Source organism: Hirundo rustica, chromosome 1, assembly GCF_015227805.2.
Source record: "Hirundo rustica isolate bHirRus1 chromosome 1, bHirRus1.pri.v3, whole genome shotgun sequence".
In the NCBI taxonomy this organism is placed as follows: Eukaryota; Metazoa; Chordata; class Aves; order Passeriformes; family Hirundinidae; genus Hirundo; species Hirundo rustica.
Window position 1 is genome coordinate 37,468,398 of NC_053450.1, and position 23,332 is coordinate 37,491,729.

The 23,332-nt window shown below is 39.6% G+C and overlaps 1 protein-coding gene across 6 annotated transcripts in view; it reads right to left on the reverse strand.

The window, feature by feature from the left end:
• Nucleotides 1–23,332, reverse strand: part of CHD7 (chromodomain helicase DNA binding protein 7) — a 132,886-nt gene that overhangs the window by 42,692 nt on the left and 66,862 nt on the right. For all 6 annotated transcript variants that reach the window (XM_040085691.2, XM_040085683.2, XM_040085718.2 and 3 more), the window contains 4 exons: nucleotides 17,250–17,671; nucleotides 7,925–8,060; nucleotides 4,439–4,576; nucleotides 3,295–3,360 (listed from right to left, as the gene is read on the reverse strand). In XM_040085691.2, coding sequence (XP_039941625.1) covers nucleotides 3,295–3,360; nucleotides 4,439–4,576; nucleotides 7,925–8,060; nucleotides 17,250–17,671 — 762 coding nt within the window. The remainder of the gene's footprint in view (nucleotides 1–3,294; nucleotides 3,361–4,438; nucleotides 4,577–7,924; nucleotides 8,061–17,249; nucleotides 17,672–23,332) is intronic.

Here is a 23,332-nt window from a genome sequence, read left to right on the forward strand (position 1 = left end):
GTCAACCCTAATTTTAAGACATTAACTTCTTTTATTATCTAAAATGTATTACAGTCAAGTCTCTTTGATTAGTGTTAAACTAGAATCCTTTGAGATCTATCAGTATTACAGTGACAACATCATTAAACATCTTTACATAGAGGTTTCATATTATCCAACTTCACTCTCCTCAGCAGCATTTCAGTCAAACCTATTTTCTGTCACCTGCCAACTTAATAACAATAACTTACAATGCAGATCTTGATAAATTCTGTAACTCTCCTGAGTAAAACACACTTTTGTATTGTCTAATAGGTAATAACTGGTTTATGTTATTAGGTGTTCTATAAGCGTGCACCAAAGATTCACCTAAACAAAAAGTACTTCAGAAAAAGTATTTTTAAAATCTTAGTCTGGCATTCAGCACTTATGCCCTCCTTCAAAAATTTAATCAAATTAAAACTGTCAGCACTCAAGCAGAGGTTAACAATACGTCACTTTAGAGTATATGAGACAGCAGCTTATGCCTCTGATGTCACTGTGTACTCCTCACTACCTGTACATTGACATTAACCAGATTAAAAGGTGAGACAGAACATTTATGCAAAAATTCTCCCCAAACTGATTACACAGACATCCAAAAATAACACATGGCAGACTTGGGCAATGCAGGACACTTCAAATTATCACTCCCAGGTGTGACCAGGATTCAATTCACAGTCTCTGCAGATAATTAAGAAATAAATGACCCCTTCATTCAAGCAAATACTTAAAAGCAAAAAATCTTGCATGCCATTGCCACAGAGGTGATACAGTAACACTGCTAATGCAAAAGTTAGTTGTATAAGCCACTCAGGTGTAGAGACAAAAGCTTGGGGAAAAAAAGCCAAAAAAACCAACCAACCAACCAAAAAACCCTAAGAAAAAAACGAACCACGAGAAAACCGCAAGACACCACAACTATCAACTGCCAGAAAAATAGCAGACAGAGCACATTAATAACAGATGCAAATCAACATACAAAACCAAATCACCTCAATTGATACAAAGCACTAAATTGTAAACTGATCAGTTTGAGGAAGAGATGTAGGTATTGTACACATTTTAATTAGTTCTAATTGTGATATGTACTAGTAGGCAAAAAGAGTCATTCTCATGTGTAACGTGCAAATGCAAGATTCTACAAACTCCCTGTTTTTCCATAATATGTGCTATTTCTGCTGGATAGCATAAGCAGGTCTAGCTATTCCTTTTTGAAGTTACGAAGCAGGAATTCAAAGGAGACTGAAAAATTTCAACATCCAAACTCATCAGGTTTGGAAAGAGAGTGTTACATGTACTTAAATGTTTTCTGCAAGAAGAAAAGACTTTTCAAGGGAATTCAGCATTCCACATTAAGAGCAACTCTGAAAAACACCATCTTTTTTACTTCAAACAGGAACTCAGTTCTACCTTTTACTCTGTACATTTCAAAAATGGCTGCAAGTACAGTGCTGCATCCTATCTGGTAACACCAGAACTAGACTAAGGCTATTCCTTGGAAAAGCAGCATAATTTCATGATAAGAATACTCCTCCAAATGCATAATCATTATCTAATGTCCTTTACTTGGATGCAACATCTTTGTAAAACCTAATCCACTGAAAGGTTTCCTAGTGAAGCCTCTCCTCATGTTTATTTTATGCACTGGTCCTGATCGCAGCAATTTTACTTTGATTAGTAATCTAACAACCAGGGTTTTGATGACGTTAGTAAGAGTGTAAAAGACCTTTAATAAAAGCACAGTTGGATACTTCAGATGTTAAATATTAACATCCTGAAATCCTTTTTTTTTTTGAAATTTGGAGAAGAAGGTTATGGAGAAGAGCAGAGAAAAGAAGACACCCCTCAAACCTGCAAATACAATCCATAAAAAACATTAAAGAAAAAGCTCAAAATAGAGCTTGCCTCCAGCAGAGCTTGCAATCAAAGACATGTAGGCAGCAGACCAACCACTTCCCACAAACTGCAGCAAAATACACACTCCCCATGAGTAATCACACCTTTGTTTGCAGGGGAGAGGAAGAAGGGAAGAATAATTGGTGAAAAACAGCTTCCCATGTAAAGACATTTATGAAAGGACCACATTCTCCTCTCCTGCCTACTAGACCATCAAGACAGGTAAATACTCAGTTTATATTACCTCAAGTTTATCTGAAAAATAAGCCTATGATTTGAAACACAAAATACAACTCTAGTCTTAAAAAAAAAAAAAAAAAAAAAAAAAAAAAAAAACAAAACCCCAACCAACAAAAAAACAACTAACAAAAAAAACACAAACATGAATGTAGGTTTACAAAACTGTTAATTATGTTAGGACAGTAGTAATAAAATTGAACACACACACACCACCCCACCCAAGAAAACCAAACATAAACCCAAAAACAAACCCCAAACCACCATGACACTGAAAAAAAAAAAATAAAAAATCCATGAATAAAGGCAAATTTCATTTTTTCCAATTTGAAAATTAACACTGAGGCAAAGATGAACTGCTGGTTAACAAAGATCAACATGATCTGTCTAAGTCAGACAGTTTTCTGTCCAACAGTAGTACAAGTCAGAGAATTAGCTCCATGAAAGAGTCTATAAATATACTCATGCCCTTTTTGGAATAAGTTCTTTTCTACTTCCTTCTCAGAGTTCTAGTATTTTGGAACTGCAAAGGCCAATCAAGTTGTGAAGCAGATTAGAAAAATCTGTAAGCAAAATAAGAACTTAACTAGGAACCAGGACAGAATTATAAGGGAAATCACACTGAACTTGAGTGCTTCTTAGTTTCTTGAGTCATCTTAGCATAGTGACAAGGAAGATATTTATCACCTGTGTATGCAACATACTCGGTCATATGTAAATTTGTTTCAGCTGCTAAGCACAACTGCCATCAAAAGATGCAAAAATTACAGGCAAGAGTTTTTGTTTATTAGAAAAGGCAGAAATTTGGGGTACAGGAAAAGTTCTCTTATTCCTCAAACTCCTGTGCAATATCATTCTGAAGGGCACCACAGATTTCACTTGGGCATGTATATTTGCAAAAATCAAATTTTTCTTCCAAAAAAAGCAAGAAAAGAATAAAAGATTAAACAATCTGTTTTGTGTATGCTTATCGAACAACATGTTGCATACCATCTGAATACACTTTCAGGGAACCTCTTCTACTCAACAGAACAGTTTCTTAATTGGGAATATCCAAGGCATTTTAAGAACTCAGTAAGGGCTTCAGCAGAAATATGCTTAGTCTATTTAAAAATATGGGGGGAAAGGGATTTGTTTTACCTTTTTCTTGATTAAACGGCTACTCATGATTTTCTCCACAATGGGACCTTCAGCATCAGCAGATTCCTACATCATAAATAGCATACAAGAGTTATGGGAGTGCATCTTGGTTAAAGAATTCCTTTATTAGAAAAACGTTAAAATAATTTTTTGTAACAGAGGCGTAATACTAAGAGGACATTCTCCCCCTAGCATGAGAACTTGGAGGATTCAAAGAGATTTAATACCATAATAAAGGATTGAAGGATATTTGTTTAAGCCCATTTTTAAGACCTAGTGCAACTCCAGCTCTCTCAGTTAAGAAGGTTGACATGCACAGATAAACAGATGTAAGAACATGAGCAGTTCCCTTGTCCTAAAATAATACATGCTTTCAGCACCATACAGTCTAAACAGCAGAAGATGTTCAGAAGCTCTAGTTGGCTGTGCGGGTGTCCACGCGATCGCTCTCAAAACTGCCTGCAATTCTCTATTACATTAATTCACGATTACAACGGGAGGCAAACCATCCCAATTCTCCTTCTGATAAGACACAATTAACAAAGGAGATCACATACAATATTTCACAAGGCTTAACAAATTGCCAAATGAAATACCAAAGAACATTTATATATTATCCAATAGGTCATCAGTTAAATGAAGTAGTTCTTTGAAAAAGCACTACAAAACAATGAGATTGTTACAACAGTCATTCCTACAGCATTACCCCTCATCTTATTCAAACTATTTTATCCATCATTTACATTGCACAGAGAATAAAGTGTACCCTGCTGGGTACTACAAGGCAGTAATTTCATAAAGGAGTTCTTATGGTGCCTAGCAGCAGGGGACAAGCTTGAGTGGTTTATTAAAGTCACAGAAGCCAGACCACTGAATTCTGAAGTACATTCTGGATTCCTAGCAGTACAGTTTAGGTTTCCTTTAGCTAGGGACCACTAATTTCAAAGAACTCAGCTTGAACTTTCAGGCTGTATATCATCAGCTTGCAAACAAAACCATGAATTGATATATTCTTTAAGAATGTAAAAACTAATGCCTTCTGGCACACTACCAATCATGTATGAATATCATTCAGGAAAAGGGCCCATATTTGATCTCTGAATGCTACAGTTACGGCCACCTTTCCAGTCTGTTCATATCTGACCTGTTGTTCTGACTGAGAAGTATTTGAAGGAGAGTCTCTTCCAGCAGCATCAGCATCATCAGCCTCCTCATCTGAAATCTTGAACTCCAGGTCTTCGGTATAACGCTTCCTCTTCACCTGCCTGCTGGAGCGTCGTTTCTAAAAAAAAGCATTAATATTTTTCATGAGAAACTAAACTGATAAGAAGCAGAATAACAGAAAATTTCTCTGTGTGTCTTAAATACAGTAGTGTGTAGTAAATGCTGCACCCTGGTAGAAATAAACAGTGGACTCAGGACACCACTATTCTGAATTCCTGCCTGTTACCCGTTCTTAAATTCTGTAAGAAAAAAACCCACAAAAACTTAAAGTGAAACAAAAAACGAACCACAAACAAAAATCGACTTTATGCTTGTTCCAAGCTGGAAAGGGGGGGGGGGGGACGACAACATTTTTTTCACCTTTTTTAACTTTACAAAAACAACATAAAAAATTAGGAAGCCGATCTCAGAAAGCAATTAAAACCCAAGAAGCTGCACCTCTCCACTCACATCTGTAACAAACTTTGACAGATGGCCAATGTAGGAGCCAAATACCACCTTTCCACAGCAAGGCCCACTGTGTTGCTAAGCAGTGACAACACACTTTCTTCCTCTTCCCATCCACCCAGTTGTACCGGGATTATCTTGTAGGGGAAACACAATGAAATACGATTTCCTCACTTCACTGACCCAGCACTGCTCAGAAAGGCATCCTGCAGCACAGCATGGGAAAAGACCCCAGACTAATAGAGGAGAATGGAAAACTTGAACCACCCCAAATTGAAAACATGATTTCTGTGCTCCCATACCCTCACCACCAGCATGAGAGAAAGCCTCAGCAAAACTGCACAAAACTTCTCAAATACAGAAGCATGCATTTGACAGAATTTGCAATTTGATGCTCAGGGTTGGGTATTGTTTTTTACAACAATAAAATTCACCTTCCCAGATAGTCTGCATCAGGTTTTATATTTGAAAAGCTTAAGCATATGTTGTTGAAGGAAACTGTCAACTGAGCATCAAATTTCTTAATGGAGTAATGTATATAGTAAAATTTCGTTGAATATCAACTGTTAAAAAACCCCCACCTTAATGTCTTGATACACTATTCATATATTTTACACTACTTATTTATACATCTTTCTCAGCTACCGCACATCTTCACTGATACATGCAAATACTTATGTAGCTTAACAGACTTACACACCTGAGTCCCTCAATATACACAGACAAAGTCAAATACTTACTTTTAGACAGCTAATTGTACTTTTAAAAGCATAAATACCTGGTGCACTTTACAAAATTAGAAATTATTTATTTAACTGAAAATGAAAATTTTGAGCAAAGGTTAAGCTTTACATCACCCTTTTAAACAACAGTGATGTGACTTCTACCTTTAACACAATAACTTACAGGGGTTTCCACAAAACAATATTTTTATACTTCAAAATAGATAACACTCGACAAATTTACATCTTGATTTACATGATCACTGATGGGAAAATAACAATTTTCTTCTGACTCTGTAGGTAAGTCTAACCATAAATTTTGGTGCCAAAAATCTCTTCTTCCATTTCCCTAACAGAAAGTATACCTAAAACATAATGGTAGCCTTTATTTGATTTTTTTTTTTTTTAACTTGATGAACTTCCTGTTTCCTCTTACATTCATATGTGGTTTTGCAAATGTTTGTTATGCACTGTTGACAGAAAGTACACATATATTTACCTGCATCAGATTATCTTTAACTCATTAACTGATCTACAGGTAAGAAGGTGAGTAAGTTTTCATAATGGAATACAAAAAAATCTGCACGGTAACACACAAAGGCGAGCATTCCTCATCTTTCACGAAAACAATGTATCACCGTGCATTACTATATAATATCTCTACAGAAGGCTTAGGATTTAACACTTAGAATGCAAGTGTGTTTTAAGACAGAGTAACATCAATCTCAGTTGAGAAATGCCTAACAGGCTCATTGACTGTAGCTGTCCTAGCAAACATGGTTGGAACCCTTTCCTAAGTTCATGCAAAGAAGTGCAAGAGCAGTGCAGCATGCACAGTACAAGAAAGTACTAAGAAAACAAAACATTCCTGAAATACTTTGCTACATTTAATTAAAAAGTGATGCAAGTTCCCTAGCACTTCTATTTACAAAAAAAACCAAACATAATGTTTATCACCGAATTGTGTTTGACAAAGCAAAAGTTTTTGTTCCACTAGAGTGAAAACAAGCAAACCATGCAGAAATGTTGAACTGTAAATGGAATATAATCACCTACAAATTAACCAAAAAAACCCATCCGAAGCCCCGAAGTTCTTCAACTTTTGCCAGTGCCATTGATCAGGCTGGCAGAGATTTGTAGCATAGGACAGAAAACTTAATTCTTCAAATGTTTTAACATCTGCATGGTTTAACTCAGCTTCTCAAATTCAGAATACACAGTCTGAAGGAGCCAGCAAGAACACACTCTTCTCTTCTGCTGCTTCTTTTGTTTTTAACTAGAATATATTAGATCACTCACATTTAATTGTTTGCCATATTCTTCTTGAAAATACTGGGAGGAAGGGCATAAACCATGCTCTTGTAGGACAACTGTTTGCCAAAGTCTTCACCAGGCTACTTTGACCATTCCCAGTTGATCATTGGTCATATCTCTCATAACCAGAAGCAGCCCATCCACAACTTGACGTGCAATGGATAAATGCAGTGGATTTCATGTACACTAGTATGACTACATAGGATTCTCATCCTTTCCTCACCACAATTTGTTCCCAGCTCTTCATGAGGGGATTCTTATTTTTAGTGTCCACTCTAAACACTGCCAGGAGAAGCAAGCCAGGAGCTGACCACTTCTTAACATGTTCAAATGACAGAGCACACAAAACTTGTCATATATGCTACTCTATTTCCAGATTTGTTTTCCGTGAAACAAAGTTTCGACAGAAAGTGATAGGTGTGCAGTGGTCAAAAGAAATTAATCAGTGAGCCCATGACTGGTAATCCTGCAAAAAAAGCCCTTCATCCACTAAAGCAGTGTAGCTACAAGTGCCTGACATGCATGTCTCCAACACTCTGCTTTGTCATGAATCATTGCTGATTTCAGAAGGTTTGCAAAGCCAATGCAAGAATAAACACCGAGCTTATAAGCAAAACCTTGTAACAGTGCATTAAGTCTACAGAACAGAACATTCAGCATCATAACTGCAACAGTAATCAAAGAGAATGTGTGAAAACTCAGCAGCACCGTACACATATCTGCAAGTAACAAGACTGTAAAGCAAGATTATGATGAAAAATACTTGCTTTTGTACAATATTCACCATGGTGGTTTTCATTTCTCACCTTCTATGTAAACAACACAGAAATTATCCAAATATCTCTGTAACAAAGACTATGAGAACTACAGTTTCATGCTTCTAAGTTGTCAAAGCCTACAATGAACTTCAACAACAGCATTACCTGAACCCCTGGATCATCTTCATCTTCAGGATGAGGTGATGGTGGTGGAGTTTTTTCCAAATCTGAGTTTTCAGAACCTTCCTTTCCCTTGTTAACCTTTTTCTTCGCAGCACTGGCTTCTGAATCTTGCTTTTTGCTATTGAAACAGAGGTATTTTTAATCAGTATTTGTAGAAAAATATAAGCAGGAGATGCTTAAAAAAAGTTGATCCATGAGATGTTTGAGTGACTTCATTATTTTCAACTGTCTTTCTAAGAATTTCAAGGTAACTGCGAAATCAATGATGCATGGGCCATCACTACACATGGCTTAACAACAGACACCTCGTTTCTTTCCTTCAAGACCTTAGACAGCGACACTCGCTGTGTACTCAACAACATACTAAAAATGAGATGGGAAAGGAAGAGCTGCTCTCCTTGGAACCTGCACTTTCTGAAAGCGGTGTTTGGACAACCTGACACATGAGAAGAGAAACAGGATTACACATGTGCTTGTCTTATATTAACCGTGCAGCCCAGGTAAGCAGAACCAGAGTAAGCACTAATTCAAAGGACTGAATCCATCTTCTTCTACAATCCCTGCTATTTCCAACCAGGAAATGCACTTTTAGTGTCAGTGCTGAGAGCATTCATACAGCCTCAATGCACGCAACTGCAGCTTGTACAGGGGGAAACAACACCCAGCTTGTATCTCAGCATCTACATGAAACTAGAAAGCTATATCCACTGACAAAAACGTTTTGAAGGTTGTTCCTTCCCCTCCTCCCCCATGGAAATGTTCATCACCCAAAGAGCTGGGACTGCACGTCTCCAGCTGCACTCAGGGGCTTGGAAACGGGTAAAGATGCGTGTATCAAAATACAGCTGTCACCAAATCACAAACTGAGATGATCTGTAGCATGGCAGGGGTGAAATTTTTAAATGGCAACAAAAATCAACGGCAGAAATTAGTATTTTAAAGTACATTTAGCCTTTGAGTCTGAGGCAGGTCTTTACTAGTTTTTTGTGGTCAGCTCCCAACAGCCCATTACCAGTGTGAGGGGCTTGCTAAGGGAAGTTGCTGAGACGGCGGACAGCAGAGCAGAGCTGTGTGCTGGTACCTGACACACAGCAAGCACAGGTCACCAAGCACTGTATCTGGCACTTTTATATGGCTTCTGCATTCTCCTCACTTTAATTTCATACCTGGGAAACTGCCCGGGGTTTGTTTTTCCTTCATGATCCTCACATTTGTGATTTCTCATTTAAACATCAGCTTTAAGTTTGTTTGATTAGCACATTAGCCCACCAACAGTGTATTTTGGAGCTGTAATTTAATATTTTCCAATACAGTCACATGTCTCTTCAGGACTGAGACAGCTTGGCTACAGCATTATTTTCTCCTTGCAGTCTATGCTTAAACTAACACTGATTTCCAAGTTAAAAAACACCAAAAAAACCCCAACAACAACAACAACACACACACAAAAAGATTTACACATGAAAAGACTGTGAGTTTTGAACATGGATTTGTATTATTGCAAAATTCTCTCCACTCAGCCCTAGTGAGGCCATATCTGGAATACTGCGTCCAGTCTGGACTCTTCAGTGAAACAAAGCCAAGGAGATAGGATAGGATACAGAAGAAGGGCACAATGATGATTAGGGGTCAGGAGCATCTCTTTCATAATGAGAGACTGCAGGAGCTAGGCCTATTTAAAGAGAAAACTGAGACTAGATGATATACAGAGGTCGCTTCCATTCCTAATAATTCTGTGATTCATTAGTGTGTCTAAGTATCTCAACAGCAGGTATCAAGAGGATGGTGCCAGACTCTCTTCAGTGGTGCACAGTGACATGACAGGGAGCAATGGCCAGAAACAAAAATAGAGAAAGTTCCAGCTCAACATGAGGAAAAACTTCCTTACATGGAGGGTGGCAGCGCACTGGAACGTGCTGCCCAGGGAGGTTGCGGAGTCTCCCTCTCTGGAGATGTTCAAAATCCACCTGGACACGTTCCTGTGCCACCTGCTCTAGGTGACCCTGCCCTGGCAGAGGGCTTGAATGAGACGATCTCCAGAGGTGCCTTACAACCCTAACAATCCTGCGATCCTGTGAAATTAATAGGATTCGACACAGCTCTAAAAAGGACACCTTAAACTGTCACAAAAAAAAAAAAAAAAACAAAAAAAAAAACAAAAAAACACCACAACGAACGGGGAGGGTGGGGGGAAGAGTTCGACACAGCGGAAAGAGCGCGGGCACAGCGGGGGCAGAGCTTGGCACGGCGGGAGGAGCGCGGGCAGAGGGCGAGCCCCGAGAGGCGGCGGGGCCGGGCAGCGCGCGTCCCTCCCTCCCTCGCTCGCTCGGTGCCCGGCGGGCTCCCCTCCCTCCCCGCCGGCGCTTGTTTCCGCTCTGGCTGCCACCAATGGCACAAAAAGCCGCAGCTGAAGCGGGGCCCCCTTCGCCTTTTCATCCGCACGCCGAGAGCGCTGGCGTCGCCCCGGCAACCCGCGGCCACGTGACCAGCACCTGCTCCGCTGGCCGGCGGCCACCGAGCGCTGCCATCTGCTTCCCTCAATCAGCGCCCGCCCGCTCCCGGCACCTGCGCGGCCGCGGCACGGGAACCCCCGCCGCACACACACCGGCTTTCATCGAATCACCGCCAAACCGCTTCCACAAACACCGGCTAAAAACTAAACGCCGAGCGGCAACAAAACAAACAAACAAAAAAAAAACCCAACAACCCGCTTCACGCGTTTCTCGAACTTGTTTAAATGGAAGGTGAAGATCGCCGCCAGGTGAAGCGCGCTGACAGCCCGGCGCTTTTCCCCCCTGACCCCCGTAAATCGGAGCGGGGCGCGCAATTAAAGCTCAGCCGTCGTGCCGTGCCCCCGGTGCACGGCCGCCTGTGAATAACAGGCTTAAAGCCGGGAAGAATAGCGTGGGCTAGGCGGGATAAAACGCCAGCCTGCTGAAAGGCCGGGCAGCGCTAACGAGGGCCCGCCGACCCGCCGGCCGCGCTGCGCTCCCGGCCGGCCGGGCGCAGACAAAGAGCCCGGCGCTGCGGGCAGGTCCGCCCCGGCACGGGCTCCTTTCTGGCCTCCCAGAGACCTTTCTCTCGCCGAGCCATGACTGCTTCATGACCTATATCTATCCCAGAGCCATGCGCCTCGGTGTACACAGGCAATCTCGGCAACGGAGACGCGGTGGAAGCGATTCGGACAAAGTTTCAAATCACTTCCCTTTTCAGACCAGCTATAAACACGCACGTGGAAAGAGCCACCACAACAAAGCCCGTGTGCAACTCCACCGGGAATTTTAAGTTTTTAATTCAGCAACAGAATTGCTCTTTTTAAATGCACAGCTACAAGTTCTTTAAAGGAAAGGAAAAAAAAAAAAAAAAAAAAAAAAAAAAAAAAAAAGAAAAAAGTGAAGTAAAAATAGAAGAACAGCACCACCCCTCTAAACGCGGGGACACGCTGCTTCCCAGTGCATCACACACACGCAGGAGCTTCATCTGGCCAGAGAGAACATCAGCTTCCTTGCATTGTCAGCAACTGTTCTTCATCTTCCCACACAGCGAGTGTGATTTGTTCCTGACAATTAAATGTACCCACTTTTGACTCAGCCTTTGCACTTTCCAGCAGATCACAGTCAGCCCGATCCAGGAACAGCATTAGCCTGGAATAGAATTGCCTTTCCACATGAAGAACAGGCAGGTACTTAGAGATTGTTCTCAGAGACTGCCATTAGCTCTCCCTGTCAGTGCTCAACACTGGGTGCACATGATTAGCACTTTCCAAGTCTGACATCAAGGAAAGTAAACTGTAGCATACACATTTAGACAACTATCTCTCTTATTTGTTTTTACACATGCATTAATGCAAAATTTAGCCAAAGCCCACTAGTAACAAAGGTAAGTGTCCAGTCCCGAAACAAGAACTTATATAAATCTAGGACAAACTGGAGCAGTATTTCCCACACACAAAACTTTGAAACTGTCAGTTGAACTCGTCCCTCAATTCAAGTAGACATAAATACAGACATTTCAGATTAGATGTTTTATAATCTCGCTGTCCAATATCACTTTCTGATTTCATCCTCTTACCCCCAAGGACTGCACACCATATTGACCAAAGGGGATGAGTAGGAAGACAACCTGTAGAAGGTCAAACAAGCAAACAACATGAAGAAAAGGAGGTTGAATAGGAAAACAGTAAGTAGGACAACTAAAAAGAGAGCTTGATTTGCAGTTTGAGAAAGATATCCAAACTCCGACAAAGTGTTTTGTGTCAGCTCAGCAGCCCCCAAGAGAGCTAGATGAAGGTCCAGAAACTTACAGGGGCAAACCATCTGACTCAAAAATGACCCCAAAATCATGACATGCTTTGCAGGATTAAGAGGGGAATTAGCCCATATGTTTGCCCTGTGTAGCTGCTTCACCTGATCTGGGTAACCGATAGATCTGTTTATGAGTATAATTTATGACAACTATCATGACTTGGATGATGTTTTTTTCTGTAATTCTATGATCTAAAGTAAGTCATTACTGATTTTTATTTTACCATTTGGGAACACTGTCCTGTAACATATTCACGATTAGAACCTAGATTAGACAAACTTTACATGTTCACTGTGGAGCATAAAAAACATTGAAAAACACTCCAACCTTCTCAAAATGTCAGAGACTTATGCTTTACTGCCTTACACAAGGAAAACAATTATTTTTTAAAGCTCCTACTGTAATCTAAACATCTTTTTCTAAAAGCAGTTTTTATGTATCACAGAAGTAGGAAAAATGAGAGACAAAAAGCTTTTTTCCAGCCTGAAAAGTCAGCCAAACAACTAAACAGCTTTGGTAATAGTGAAGCCTACAAGGCCCACCCTGCAGCACAAGCAAAGGTAAATATCAGGCAGCTGGGCTGATTCAGAAGGGAGATGAGGACAGGTGTGAACAGGAACAGCCTCAGCAGACACATGCAGGGAAATCTCTCACGATTTCCTGTTCTCTCCCAAAGGCAGCTCCTTCCTGCCTTGCTCAGGATGATCTGACCTTGGGAGTGGAAACTACCACCACTGCCTCGGGACCTCTCTTCCTGTCCTCCAGCTCCCCAGGGTGCTGTGTCCTGCTGCCCACACCGCTCCCCCACGCAGCAGCCTCTTCCCACTTCCGTGGCCAGGAGCCATCCCCTTTCCGACACAACAAACAGCTGAGCCGTGCGCCAAAAAAGCCCTTCTCCACCTCCCTCTAAAAACTTTGATTATGCTCATGTTTAGCACTCCCCTTGTAAGCCCCAACCTACTCGTCCTATCCTGTGTCCCAGGCTGCTGCTCAGAGTGTGGGGAATACGAAGTTTTCCCTGCCAAACGGAGGGGAGGAAGCAGATATGAGCAGCCCTGCGAAGCACAGCACACTGCTTTGAGGAGATGGGACGAGGCAAGAGCTCCTGCAAATAGCTGCCATTTGGCCCTTGCAAATAGGTGCTGCTCCTGCCACCATAACCGGTGGCCACTCTCTAGGGTTTCATAGGAAGTGGCAGGAGAGATATCAGCTGTGCTGCAGTGTGATCGTCTCAAACAGGTGGTCCTCATCTCCTCCAGGGACAGGCACAGGAGGAACAGACATCTGAGCCATGACTTTGCAATTCAGTAGGATTACTTGCCTTTCCCCGTCCCTCTGCTTTTGGAAAAATCTGCCTGCTTGCAAGTGCCTGAAGCTGGCTTCAGAACGTTTAGAGCCCACATAATACTCGGCACCCACCCAATTTAATGAAAACCCTTCACTTGTGATCCTAGGTTAACCTGCATTTTGCTTTCAAACTTCACTAGTTTGGTCCACAAGAGATTTCTTTTGCCAATGATATTTTTTTAGCCACTACTATATTTGTCTTTCAGTATTGGTAGGATTGAGCTAATATCCATTAAAAGTGTAATAATACAATATTAATGTGTGATCTTTCTTTCACTGTGCAGTGTAACATACTAGCAGCCTATTTGGGCTTTTTCTTTCTTTTTGAGATCTCATGACATAATTCAAACCACCATTAAATTAATCAGGTTCTTCAATTTTCCAGTCTGACTCGTCCCTCACATGAAGGTGCATTTCAGTGAGGCAGGCTGCTCATTTTGTCGCAACTTGTACCAAACATAACAGAGATGTGAAGGATAAAGCTTCTCGGGTTTTGTTTTTATTTGTTACATAAAAGGATTATACTTTTAGCTGAAATTGGAACTAAAATAATAGGGTTATGAGCTATATTAAATTACAAAATCGTTAAGAAAATTAAACATCAGATTTTTTCATCCATTTGTATGCTCTAATATAGCCTGTGTCAAACTTAACTATTAAGGACTCGTTATGCTCTATACAAAAACTATTGCTCTTCAATAAATACCTAACTATTTACCTTAATTTTACATGATTACAAAACTCTTCTGCTGAGGCTGATCCTCTTACTCAGGAATGAGGACCACTAGTTACACATAGCATTTTTAGATTTCTAAACCACACTACTTCTTTCAACGCTTAGAAGCAAAATACTGAGCAATATAGGCAATAGCAGTAAAGACATGCCAGGTACTAACTTTATCAAAATATTTTACTTCTACATCATCATCCATAATCTGTATTAACTTGCATTAATCTCACTCATCTCAGCTACTGTAATATTTCCTTTCCGGAGTTAGTGCTGCTGAAATACTGTGGCTTACATGATTAAACATTTGGACTGTTGATTTATTTAAAAACTTGTTTCAGTGATCTGTCACTGGACAGGTTCCCCTGTCCTCTGATGTTGCCAAAGTAAGCAAATTTCCTTCACTGATTTAAAATTCTTTGGCAGCATAGCATCCCCACACAGTCTCTGGGTTCTTCAAAGAAGCTTGATACTGGAGCTGACAAGACCACAAAATGAGAAAACACCTTGCTTTCAAGAGAGCATTTGGTAACAAGAGACACAAGCCCATCACAGCAAAAACAGGACTTTCTCCACACTGCTGAGTAAACATAAGGAACACTGAATGCTCTTGCTGTTGCTCCAAACATATTTCTCTCACAGGTAAAACAACAGGGCTTAGTACTTACTAGAATACTGTAAGTTACCCAGCCAGCCAGGGACAAGAGTCATTGCATGGGAAAGAAGATGAAGACTCTCCTACAAACACAATTAAGAAAGCAGTGTTCTGTTCCTTCAGAGGAAACACTCATCCTCTAATCTGCACAGCATGTCCCAAGACTCAGAGAAGATGAGCACAGAGGTATTAGGATTGAGTGGACAGGACAGACCAGCTCTGAGCTCTGATTTCCAGACCATCAGCCACAGGTGTTTTTGAGGCAGACTACTCCTAACCATGGTTTATCAAACACGGCTTCAATGTAGTCAATTGAGAAGTCCTGAAAAGTAAAAGGTTTTTCACTTTTCGGCAGGAAAAATTTGGGAAATGCTCAATAACTTTTATTATGTAGTCTGGTCAGCCTTTAAATCTGTGAGTGTAGGGAATTGGGAGCACCTCTCTTTAGAGGAAAAGCTGAAGAAGCTTTGCCTGTTTAGCTAGGAGATGACTGGGAAGAGATCTTATCAATGCATACAGGTATCTTAGGGATGGGTGTGAAGACAATGGGGCCAGACACTGCTCAGAGATGCCCACTGACAGGACATGGGACAATGGGTACAGACTGTAACACAGGAAGTTTCATCTGTCTGAAAAGCAAAACTTAACATTGAGGATGACAGAGAGCCCTGAACAGGCTACCCACAGGGTCTGTGGAGTCTCCTTCCCTGGAGATATTAAAAACCTGCCTGGATGGACCCCGTGCAACCTGCTGTGAGTCTGTTTCAGCAAGGGGGTTGAACTACATGATCTCCAGGGATCCCTTTCAATCCCAACCATTTTGTAATTCTATAAAAAGGCTATTTTAGCTGATACAGTACTTTAATTTCAAAAAGTCATACTGGGTGATATATATAACTTAGGAGATTTTTCTAAGCTGTGAATTGCTGCTGTGTATGTAAACCCAATCCTTAGGACAGTCTGGTACACAGCCGAAGTAAATGCTGCAATAGGGAGAGGCTGATCAACTATAAATTACTGATCAGTTAATATAACCTGTACACAACAACACTTGATTTTACAAGCCAGTATTTAAAAATTCTTCAGGAAACACCATCTCTGCTAGTACAGAAACTTTTCTGTCTTGCTGAAGCAACAAGTAGCATCTTACTGTCCAACCTCATTTAGCTATAGAGCTGTATCAGACCTAACCAATAAATAGTCAGTCTTGTAGAATATATGCAAAGCTGATTCATTAAGTGCAATTTTTAAACCCTAATACAAATGGATTTTGCAAACTGATTTGCATTAACCAAGTCTGGCTATGCTTCCATCTGGAAGTTATATTTTCTAACTCTAGCCACATCTTGAAAAACAGATTCAGATGTTTGGAACAAATTCAGAACAGTTGTAAGAAATTCTAGGTACAAATGAAAAAAAAAAAAATTGAGCTTTAATGTTTTTGTGGTCTCAGTTTTCTTCCAAGTAGGCATTTATAACCACAGTGTTTAGGGACTTGACGGACAAGGAAAGAATCTGTGTTATTACCTATGACATATTTACTCATGTGTAATGACAGTTTAGTCTTTCTCATACTACTCTGTAACGTTTTAAGCCTATCCTGATAGGTACACAATGCTGAATGGCAAGTAAAGAAACATGATTGAACCATCCGGTCTATCCACAAAGACTTTCTGCTAGGAAAATTTTATTTACGTGAAACAGGAAAATTAATATCATCCCTACGGTGAGGACACATCAATACCATATAAAAATTCCTTTTTAACAGCAGAGCTTAGAGCCCATGAGTTGTGTTAGTATAAGACAGTGTCTGTAAGGGTTGTACAGCATGCAACAACATGAAGTACCTAACTCCTTTATTTATGGAAAAACATCATCAAACCATTTTATTCTGAGTCCTCATCTCTGAAACACCACATTAATGTTGAAGCAGTTTAATTTCTCAATACAAAAACGACACACAAGGGACAAATGAGCATTAGAGGAGAAAGAGTTAGTTTTGAAATCTACCACATCCAGAAACTTTTCTGCCTTGAAAGGAAAAACTAACCTTCTGCCTTTCCAGCTTGCTTAAAATAACTGTGAAGCCATAAACAGGAAAGTCAAACAAGAGAAATGTGCCCAAGCTTTTCAAAAACACGATGTTGTAGATGGTAGAAGGCAAATGACAAAACAAGATTTCCTCTCCACCCACGCTATTTAGCACAGATGCTCTAGAAATCCCACAAACACACTGTTTTTCTCTCATCGCATATACAAGTTTCCTGACTTACCTAGCCTTTTTGCTGGTCTTGGGTTTTGGCGTGGTATTTTTTGCTTTCTTTTCCTTTGGCTCTTTAGGGGTCTTAGGGACTTTGGGGGTCTTGGGTTCCTTCTTTTCCTTGGGTTCTTTAGGATCCTTCGGTTCTTTTTTTGCCTTGGGCTTTTTCTTTTTCTTTTTGTCTTCTTGGGAGCAATCCACTGAGTTTCTGCTTAGATTCTGGCTGTCAAGTCCCCCAGGAAAGTCTTCCTTACCAAAACCTTTACTGGGACCTTCTGCAGCAATGTGATTGTTTTTCTTTTTCTTCTTCTTTTGCTGTGGCTGCGGCTCAATTGACGGCAGATAATCATCGCTTTTCACTAGCTGGGTATTCGGTCCACTAACCTGAGTCATATCCGGCACTGGTTTCTCTAAAAAGGGTTCTGACGGAGAATGCTGAGAGAGATAAACAGAAATAAAAATTGTAGATCTGCAACTTTGATTTCTAAAACTTAGCTCTTTTGGAGCATGAGGTTATAGAGAGTGAAAATATTAAACACAAGATTAACCTATTAACAAGAGTTAGCATATCTGAAGCACTGAGCAGGTAAAACAGTAAAGAACAAAGATTTTTGCAGTCGGAACAGTAGCAAAATGACCAGAAATTCTTGATGTATCAAGGGTAAAATTATTCTAAAGTTTGTATAAAGTGGAAATATAGAAAATATTTCACAACGCATCAGTGCAAAATAAAAGTAATTGTTGCAAACATTTCAAAATAGTTGTTAGTAGAATGATTAACTTATTAAAAATTACTCAGCTGCACTGGAATTTTGTCCTTTGGGAAGAAAATTGCTGAAGTTTGTTTCTAGACATTTGAAGGAGAATAGAAGTATATTCACAGGCTATATTGCTAAAAAATTAATTAAGGCAATTTACATTGGTTCATCTGTGACAAGAAGGTATTTTGATTAACAAGTGAAGGATTAAGCCACTTGAAAATGTAATACAAGGTTACGTTTTATGTCCAAGATCCACTGCTTCCAGCTTGTATTCGAAACAGATTTGTTCCTGCTCCAGATTGGACAGAGAACTACGGTAAGTGCTTATGAACTTGCATAAACATCCTGTTTCAAAGTCTCTATAACATATCAGGTTTACACCAAACTTACAAACTGCAGGAAAACCTATGTAAAATTACACAAATGTTAAATGCCTAGATGAAAAGACATTGGATATATTGACAATTATTTTCACCTCAATGGTTCTGTTCTACACAAAGATCCATGAATTTGCAGTCAAAAGATATCTAAGCTCTACCACAACTTTGCAACATTTCAAAGTTCTGACCTGCCTGCCCACGGTTATAAATGCAGGACAACAGTGCTTTTCTAGAAGAAAAGTATTAGCATGACACTGTACTGATGCCTTTCTCGCACCTACATATATGGTCAGATCATTTTACCCACCCTCTTTCTCTTCTCTGTTTCTCCTCCTTTCCCATTCCCTAATAATTAAGTCAGGATGATTCTAGGTGGATGAGTTCCCCATTAACCATGGTGTCAAAGGACAGCCATTTGAGATGTCTGATCTGTTGAGTTGTAGAGAAGAACAGTTTATAACAAATAAGAATTCTACTTCTACAAGAAGTGCCAGTGTAACTGTAATGTTCTTTGCAGTTCCTTTTCTCCACTTTTTTTTTTTCAAATGGCACTACTGAGAAGTGGCAAGTGGGCAAAGGAATGACTGCAAAATGAATCCCTGAGCATAAGGAGAACTGATGGGCATACACAGATATAGCTACTTCAGCCACCTAGATCTAAATAGAAATGCACTTAAAATTTAAGAAACAAAATTCGTGACAATACTACATGAGAAAGTGAATGCATGTGTATATTTTCAACTATATAATATTATTTTCTCAATGTAAACAAACTGAACCGGTGCAGTCTTAACTACTTCTGACATATCTTCACAGTAACATAAACCCACTGTGCACTGAACACACTCACATACTCAGAAGCAAAAGAAGCAAGACTCTTGAGAAGTTAAGACAAGAATTTTTTCTGCTGTCTCAGAGAGGTCTGAATGGTACTTGCTACACAGTACAGCTCTCCATGGAAGAGACAGAACAAGAGGGAAGCCCTGAGTGACAGACTGATGGTCTGGGTCTCTTGGCTTAACCAAGATGTTCCAAGGGTGACTCCTGTATGTTTCTGTCCTCCACATGTTTATTAAGATCCTTTTTTGTGCAACAGGGCCTAAGTTGCAGTGGAAATCCAGCTCTAATGAAAACCCAATGAACTCATTGCATTAGCAGTGCATCAATCAGCCCCACCTCATGGTTAGGCATCGTGAAGTGTGGATCAACACCTGTTCTAGAAATCTACAGTCACCACTGGCACGTACATGCTGGAAAGTTCACAAAAACTGGGTATCTGTAGAGAAAGCACTATCCCAGAAAAGTCTGTGGTAACAGTGAGTTCTGCAGTTCAATTACACATTACATAAAATGGAGATATTTTAAAATGTTCTGATTGGTTGTGAATTTTGTTGACTGAATTAAATGTCTAAGATTTGTTATATGACACAGAACAAAACTGCCTTCTCTATACCTCAGACTTATGTGCTTGTACTAACCTTGTTTTTTTAGGTAGGAAAATACAGGAAAATATTATCAAGATCATCTGGAAGTCCTCCTTATGTCAGCGTAGTAGTACTTTTAACATGTATTTTTGCAAGATAGTCAGTATATTTCTGCATTATCTGCTATTTTGTATCTCATGCATCCTACATTTTGCAGAAACTTCAAGTGCAAGTTTCACCAATTTTTTCACTGAGCTGTCCCCTACCATCCTCAATCCTGTTTTAAAATACTGCTCACCTTCTATATATAACATAAGAACTCCAGGATTTTCTTTCCATTATTTGTAGATTTAGTTTTGAGCAAGTACCTTGAATTTGGCACAACATTATTAGTTTGCCATATTAAGAGACACTTTTACAATTACATAGAAGCTTATGCATACGGCACAACTTTCAAGAACAGGTCAGAATCAGTAGTTTTATTTTCTTCCTCTTATGCATATGAAACAGCCAAGCCAACAAATATTAAAAACCACAAGAAATCCAGCAATGAATTTTACAAAATTTTCAACACTGCAACTTCATTAGTGATATGAGCATCGCTGAAATCAATATTATATTTTATTAATGCTTCAGGATTCAAAAAAATGAATCCTTGCTGCCTTTGTAGGACTTGTGCATTGTTTTTGTTTGTTTAGGTCTGAACACCAACTTTCAGCAAAGTCATAAGCAAATCTGAAAGTGGAGCTTTCCAAATCTCCACAACAGCAGTGCCAGCCCTTCATGACTTGACATTTCCAGTTTTAATGTAAGGTCTGGCCAAAAGGTAAGGCTCTGAGAACAGCAGTGATTGCTGTCACACTGTAGTACTGTGAAAGTCCAGATTCTTACTTTTCAGAAACCTTATCCACAAGAGTCATTCTCAGGCTCTAAAACAGTTATGCAGTTAAGCAGTAAACAGTTATACAGTTAAACAGTAAACAGCTCTATACATCCGACTAAAGCAAATAGTAAAAAAACCCAGACCTACTGCCTTTTATTTAAAGGATCAAGTTATGTGCATTGCTAAGCATAATAATACTATGATCTTGGTTCATATCATTCAGAACCTCTGGAACGCTGAAGCTACAAAAAGACAATCTTGCCCTAATTAGGCACTGTAGGTTATATCTGATATTACTTGAAAATATATTACCTTTGCCACATATCACTCCCTGCAGTTTAGCACATTTTGTAATTCACTTATACATGATCTTATACGTGTAGCACTCTTTCAAAGAAATAGCTGTGAATACTTTCATTTTTCTAGGAAGTCTGTGGCTGTACTTCTGCAATATGCTAAAACCGTTTATCCCTAACTGACAACCCCACATTGCTCCCTAGTGTGAAGCTGTGTAGGAGCAGCACAAATCTACTGAGAAGAGACTGGAAGCAGCTTGAAAGATACATTTTCTTACCCCAAACCAGTCTGCTCTTTCTTAAGTAGGGAGAAAAGGAAGAACAACAGGCTTTCACTATAAATATTAGATTAAGCCTACCACAGGGAATTATTTCAAATAGTTCTACTTCTTTAAATCTAGAAAGGATTAGCTCTAGTTACAGGGTCATAATTTCTAATGCAAGAACCCCATTTTCCATTTTTAGAATTTTAAAAAATATGTATATTACAAGTTTTTATCAAAAGATTGGAAAAAAATTATCTGCATACTTCACAGAAATTGCTTCTCCTGCTGCTTTTAGTAGTAACAAAGCCATAATTTAGTACGCTAGTACAGAATTTAATCTTCCATGGGAAAGAAACCAGTGGAGATTAAACACAAATAGGTATTCATCCTATTTGATATTGCAGCAGAATTATTTTTGGTATTATCTGAAATAAGGTGAAAAAGGTGCTCAAAAATATTGGTGTGTTTACTAGACCCACATCTCTTTAAATCTTTTAGAGAAAAGCTGTTTTTGTAAACATTTAACAAAGAACAGATGGCCTGTTTTAATCATGTGAAAAAACCTGGAGCTCACATTAATACTCCTACCAGGGACTACTGGGGCTAGTCACCTCCCTAACCAGCAGCATGGCACAGTCTTCAGTAATTCCATTTAATTTTACAATGGACATTTTCTCATCAATTCCCACTGATCTGCAGTCAATCAATGCTATTAACATGCAATATCACAATGCAGGACACTCCTAAAGGTCACAGCTTATTAGAAAAAAACAGAGATTCCTCAAGAACTCTGAAGTGTTAAAATAATTTGTGGCACAACAGGCTACACAGCACTGTCAATAAGAGCCAACAACACCCAAGGAAATAAAAAATGAAAGCACTATTAGAGAAATAGAATTGTCTGTTTCTAGACTGCAAAATTTCCAGAATCCAAACCTATTTTTGAGCTTCCAAACAGGTATCATCAAGACTTGAAAAATTAAAATTTGCCTGTGTTTCACATGTGCTTACACTTTTAGAGTGTATGCCCATTCTCCCCAGCCCAAAGCACAGAGAGATGTCTCAAACCAGACCTGTTATGTGAAGTAGCAAATAGACAAGATGTAGGATTAATCCAATAGGGGTGAGTGGCAGGGGAAGGACTGAGCCACGAGCAACTGTACTGAAAGCAGCAGTTCCCTAACAGCAGTGTCACTTTCCTTACAGAGCAGCAACTTGAGCCAATATTGAGCTTTACAAAGTATGAAGCAAGAGCAGCAAAGTATGTGATGTGACTCAGCTGACTTTGGGAATTTAAACATCAGCATCAAACAACAAACAATTTAAAAAACCCACAACATTTTACCAGGACTACACTTTCATTTCTCTCGTGGGCATTATTTCCATATTCCATGGTCTTTTCCATATTTAAATAAAGATCTACAACAACACCACCACTTCATTTAAGTTTTCTTGAATGCTGGTTAACTAAGTTGTCTAACAATAAAGCAAGTGCTCAGTTATTCCCCATTGACTTCAAAATACAAACGTCTTTGGTATGATTTCCATACAACGGATAATTTCACTTTAGCTAAATCATTGCAGAATATTCTCAACTGCAAGTCTGTTCAAACTATCACCTTCACTTTGGGGAAGTTAAAACAGCAACCTGTCCAAGTTCTTTGAAAACAGAAGACAGATTACAGCATGCTTCCAGCAGCAGCTCTACCTAGTGCCAGAGATCACTCATTTTGAATTTGTATCCTTCCTGATGGGACAGCCCAAAAGGTGTTAGAAGCCATCACATAACCAAATTGCTCCTTTGATTCTTCCTTTCAAAAGTTAATGACAGGATTCATCCTCCCTCTGGATTATTTAGAATGAACTACTCATCTTGACTAATTTGGAAAGTTTCTGCATCATGTCTCTATGCATTGCTTTGTCCCTGCAATTCTCAACTTGTCTAATGAATACTTCTAGCATTAGGCCTCTCTTAGTGCCCCTTCAGTGTGACACCCTTTCTAGACCTCCATAAATATTTTCCTGACATTATCCATATGCAGAGCTCACATATCAGTAAAAACTCCAGAGTAAACAGGAATCAACA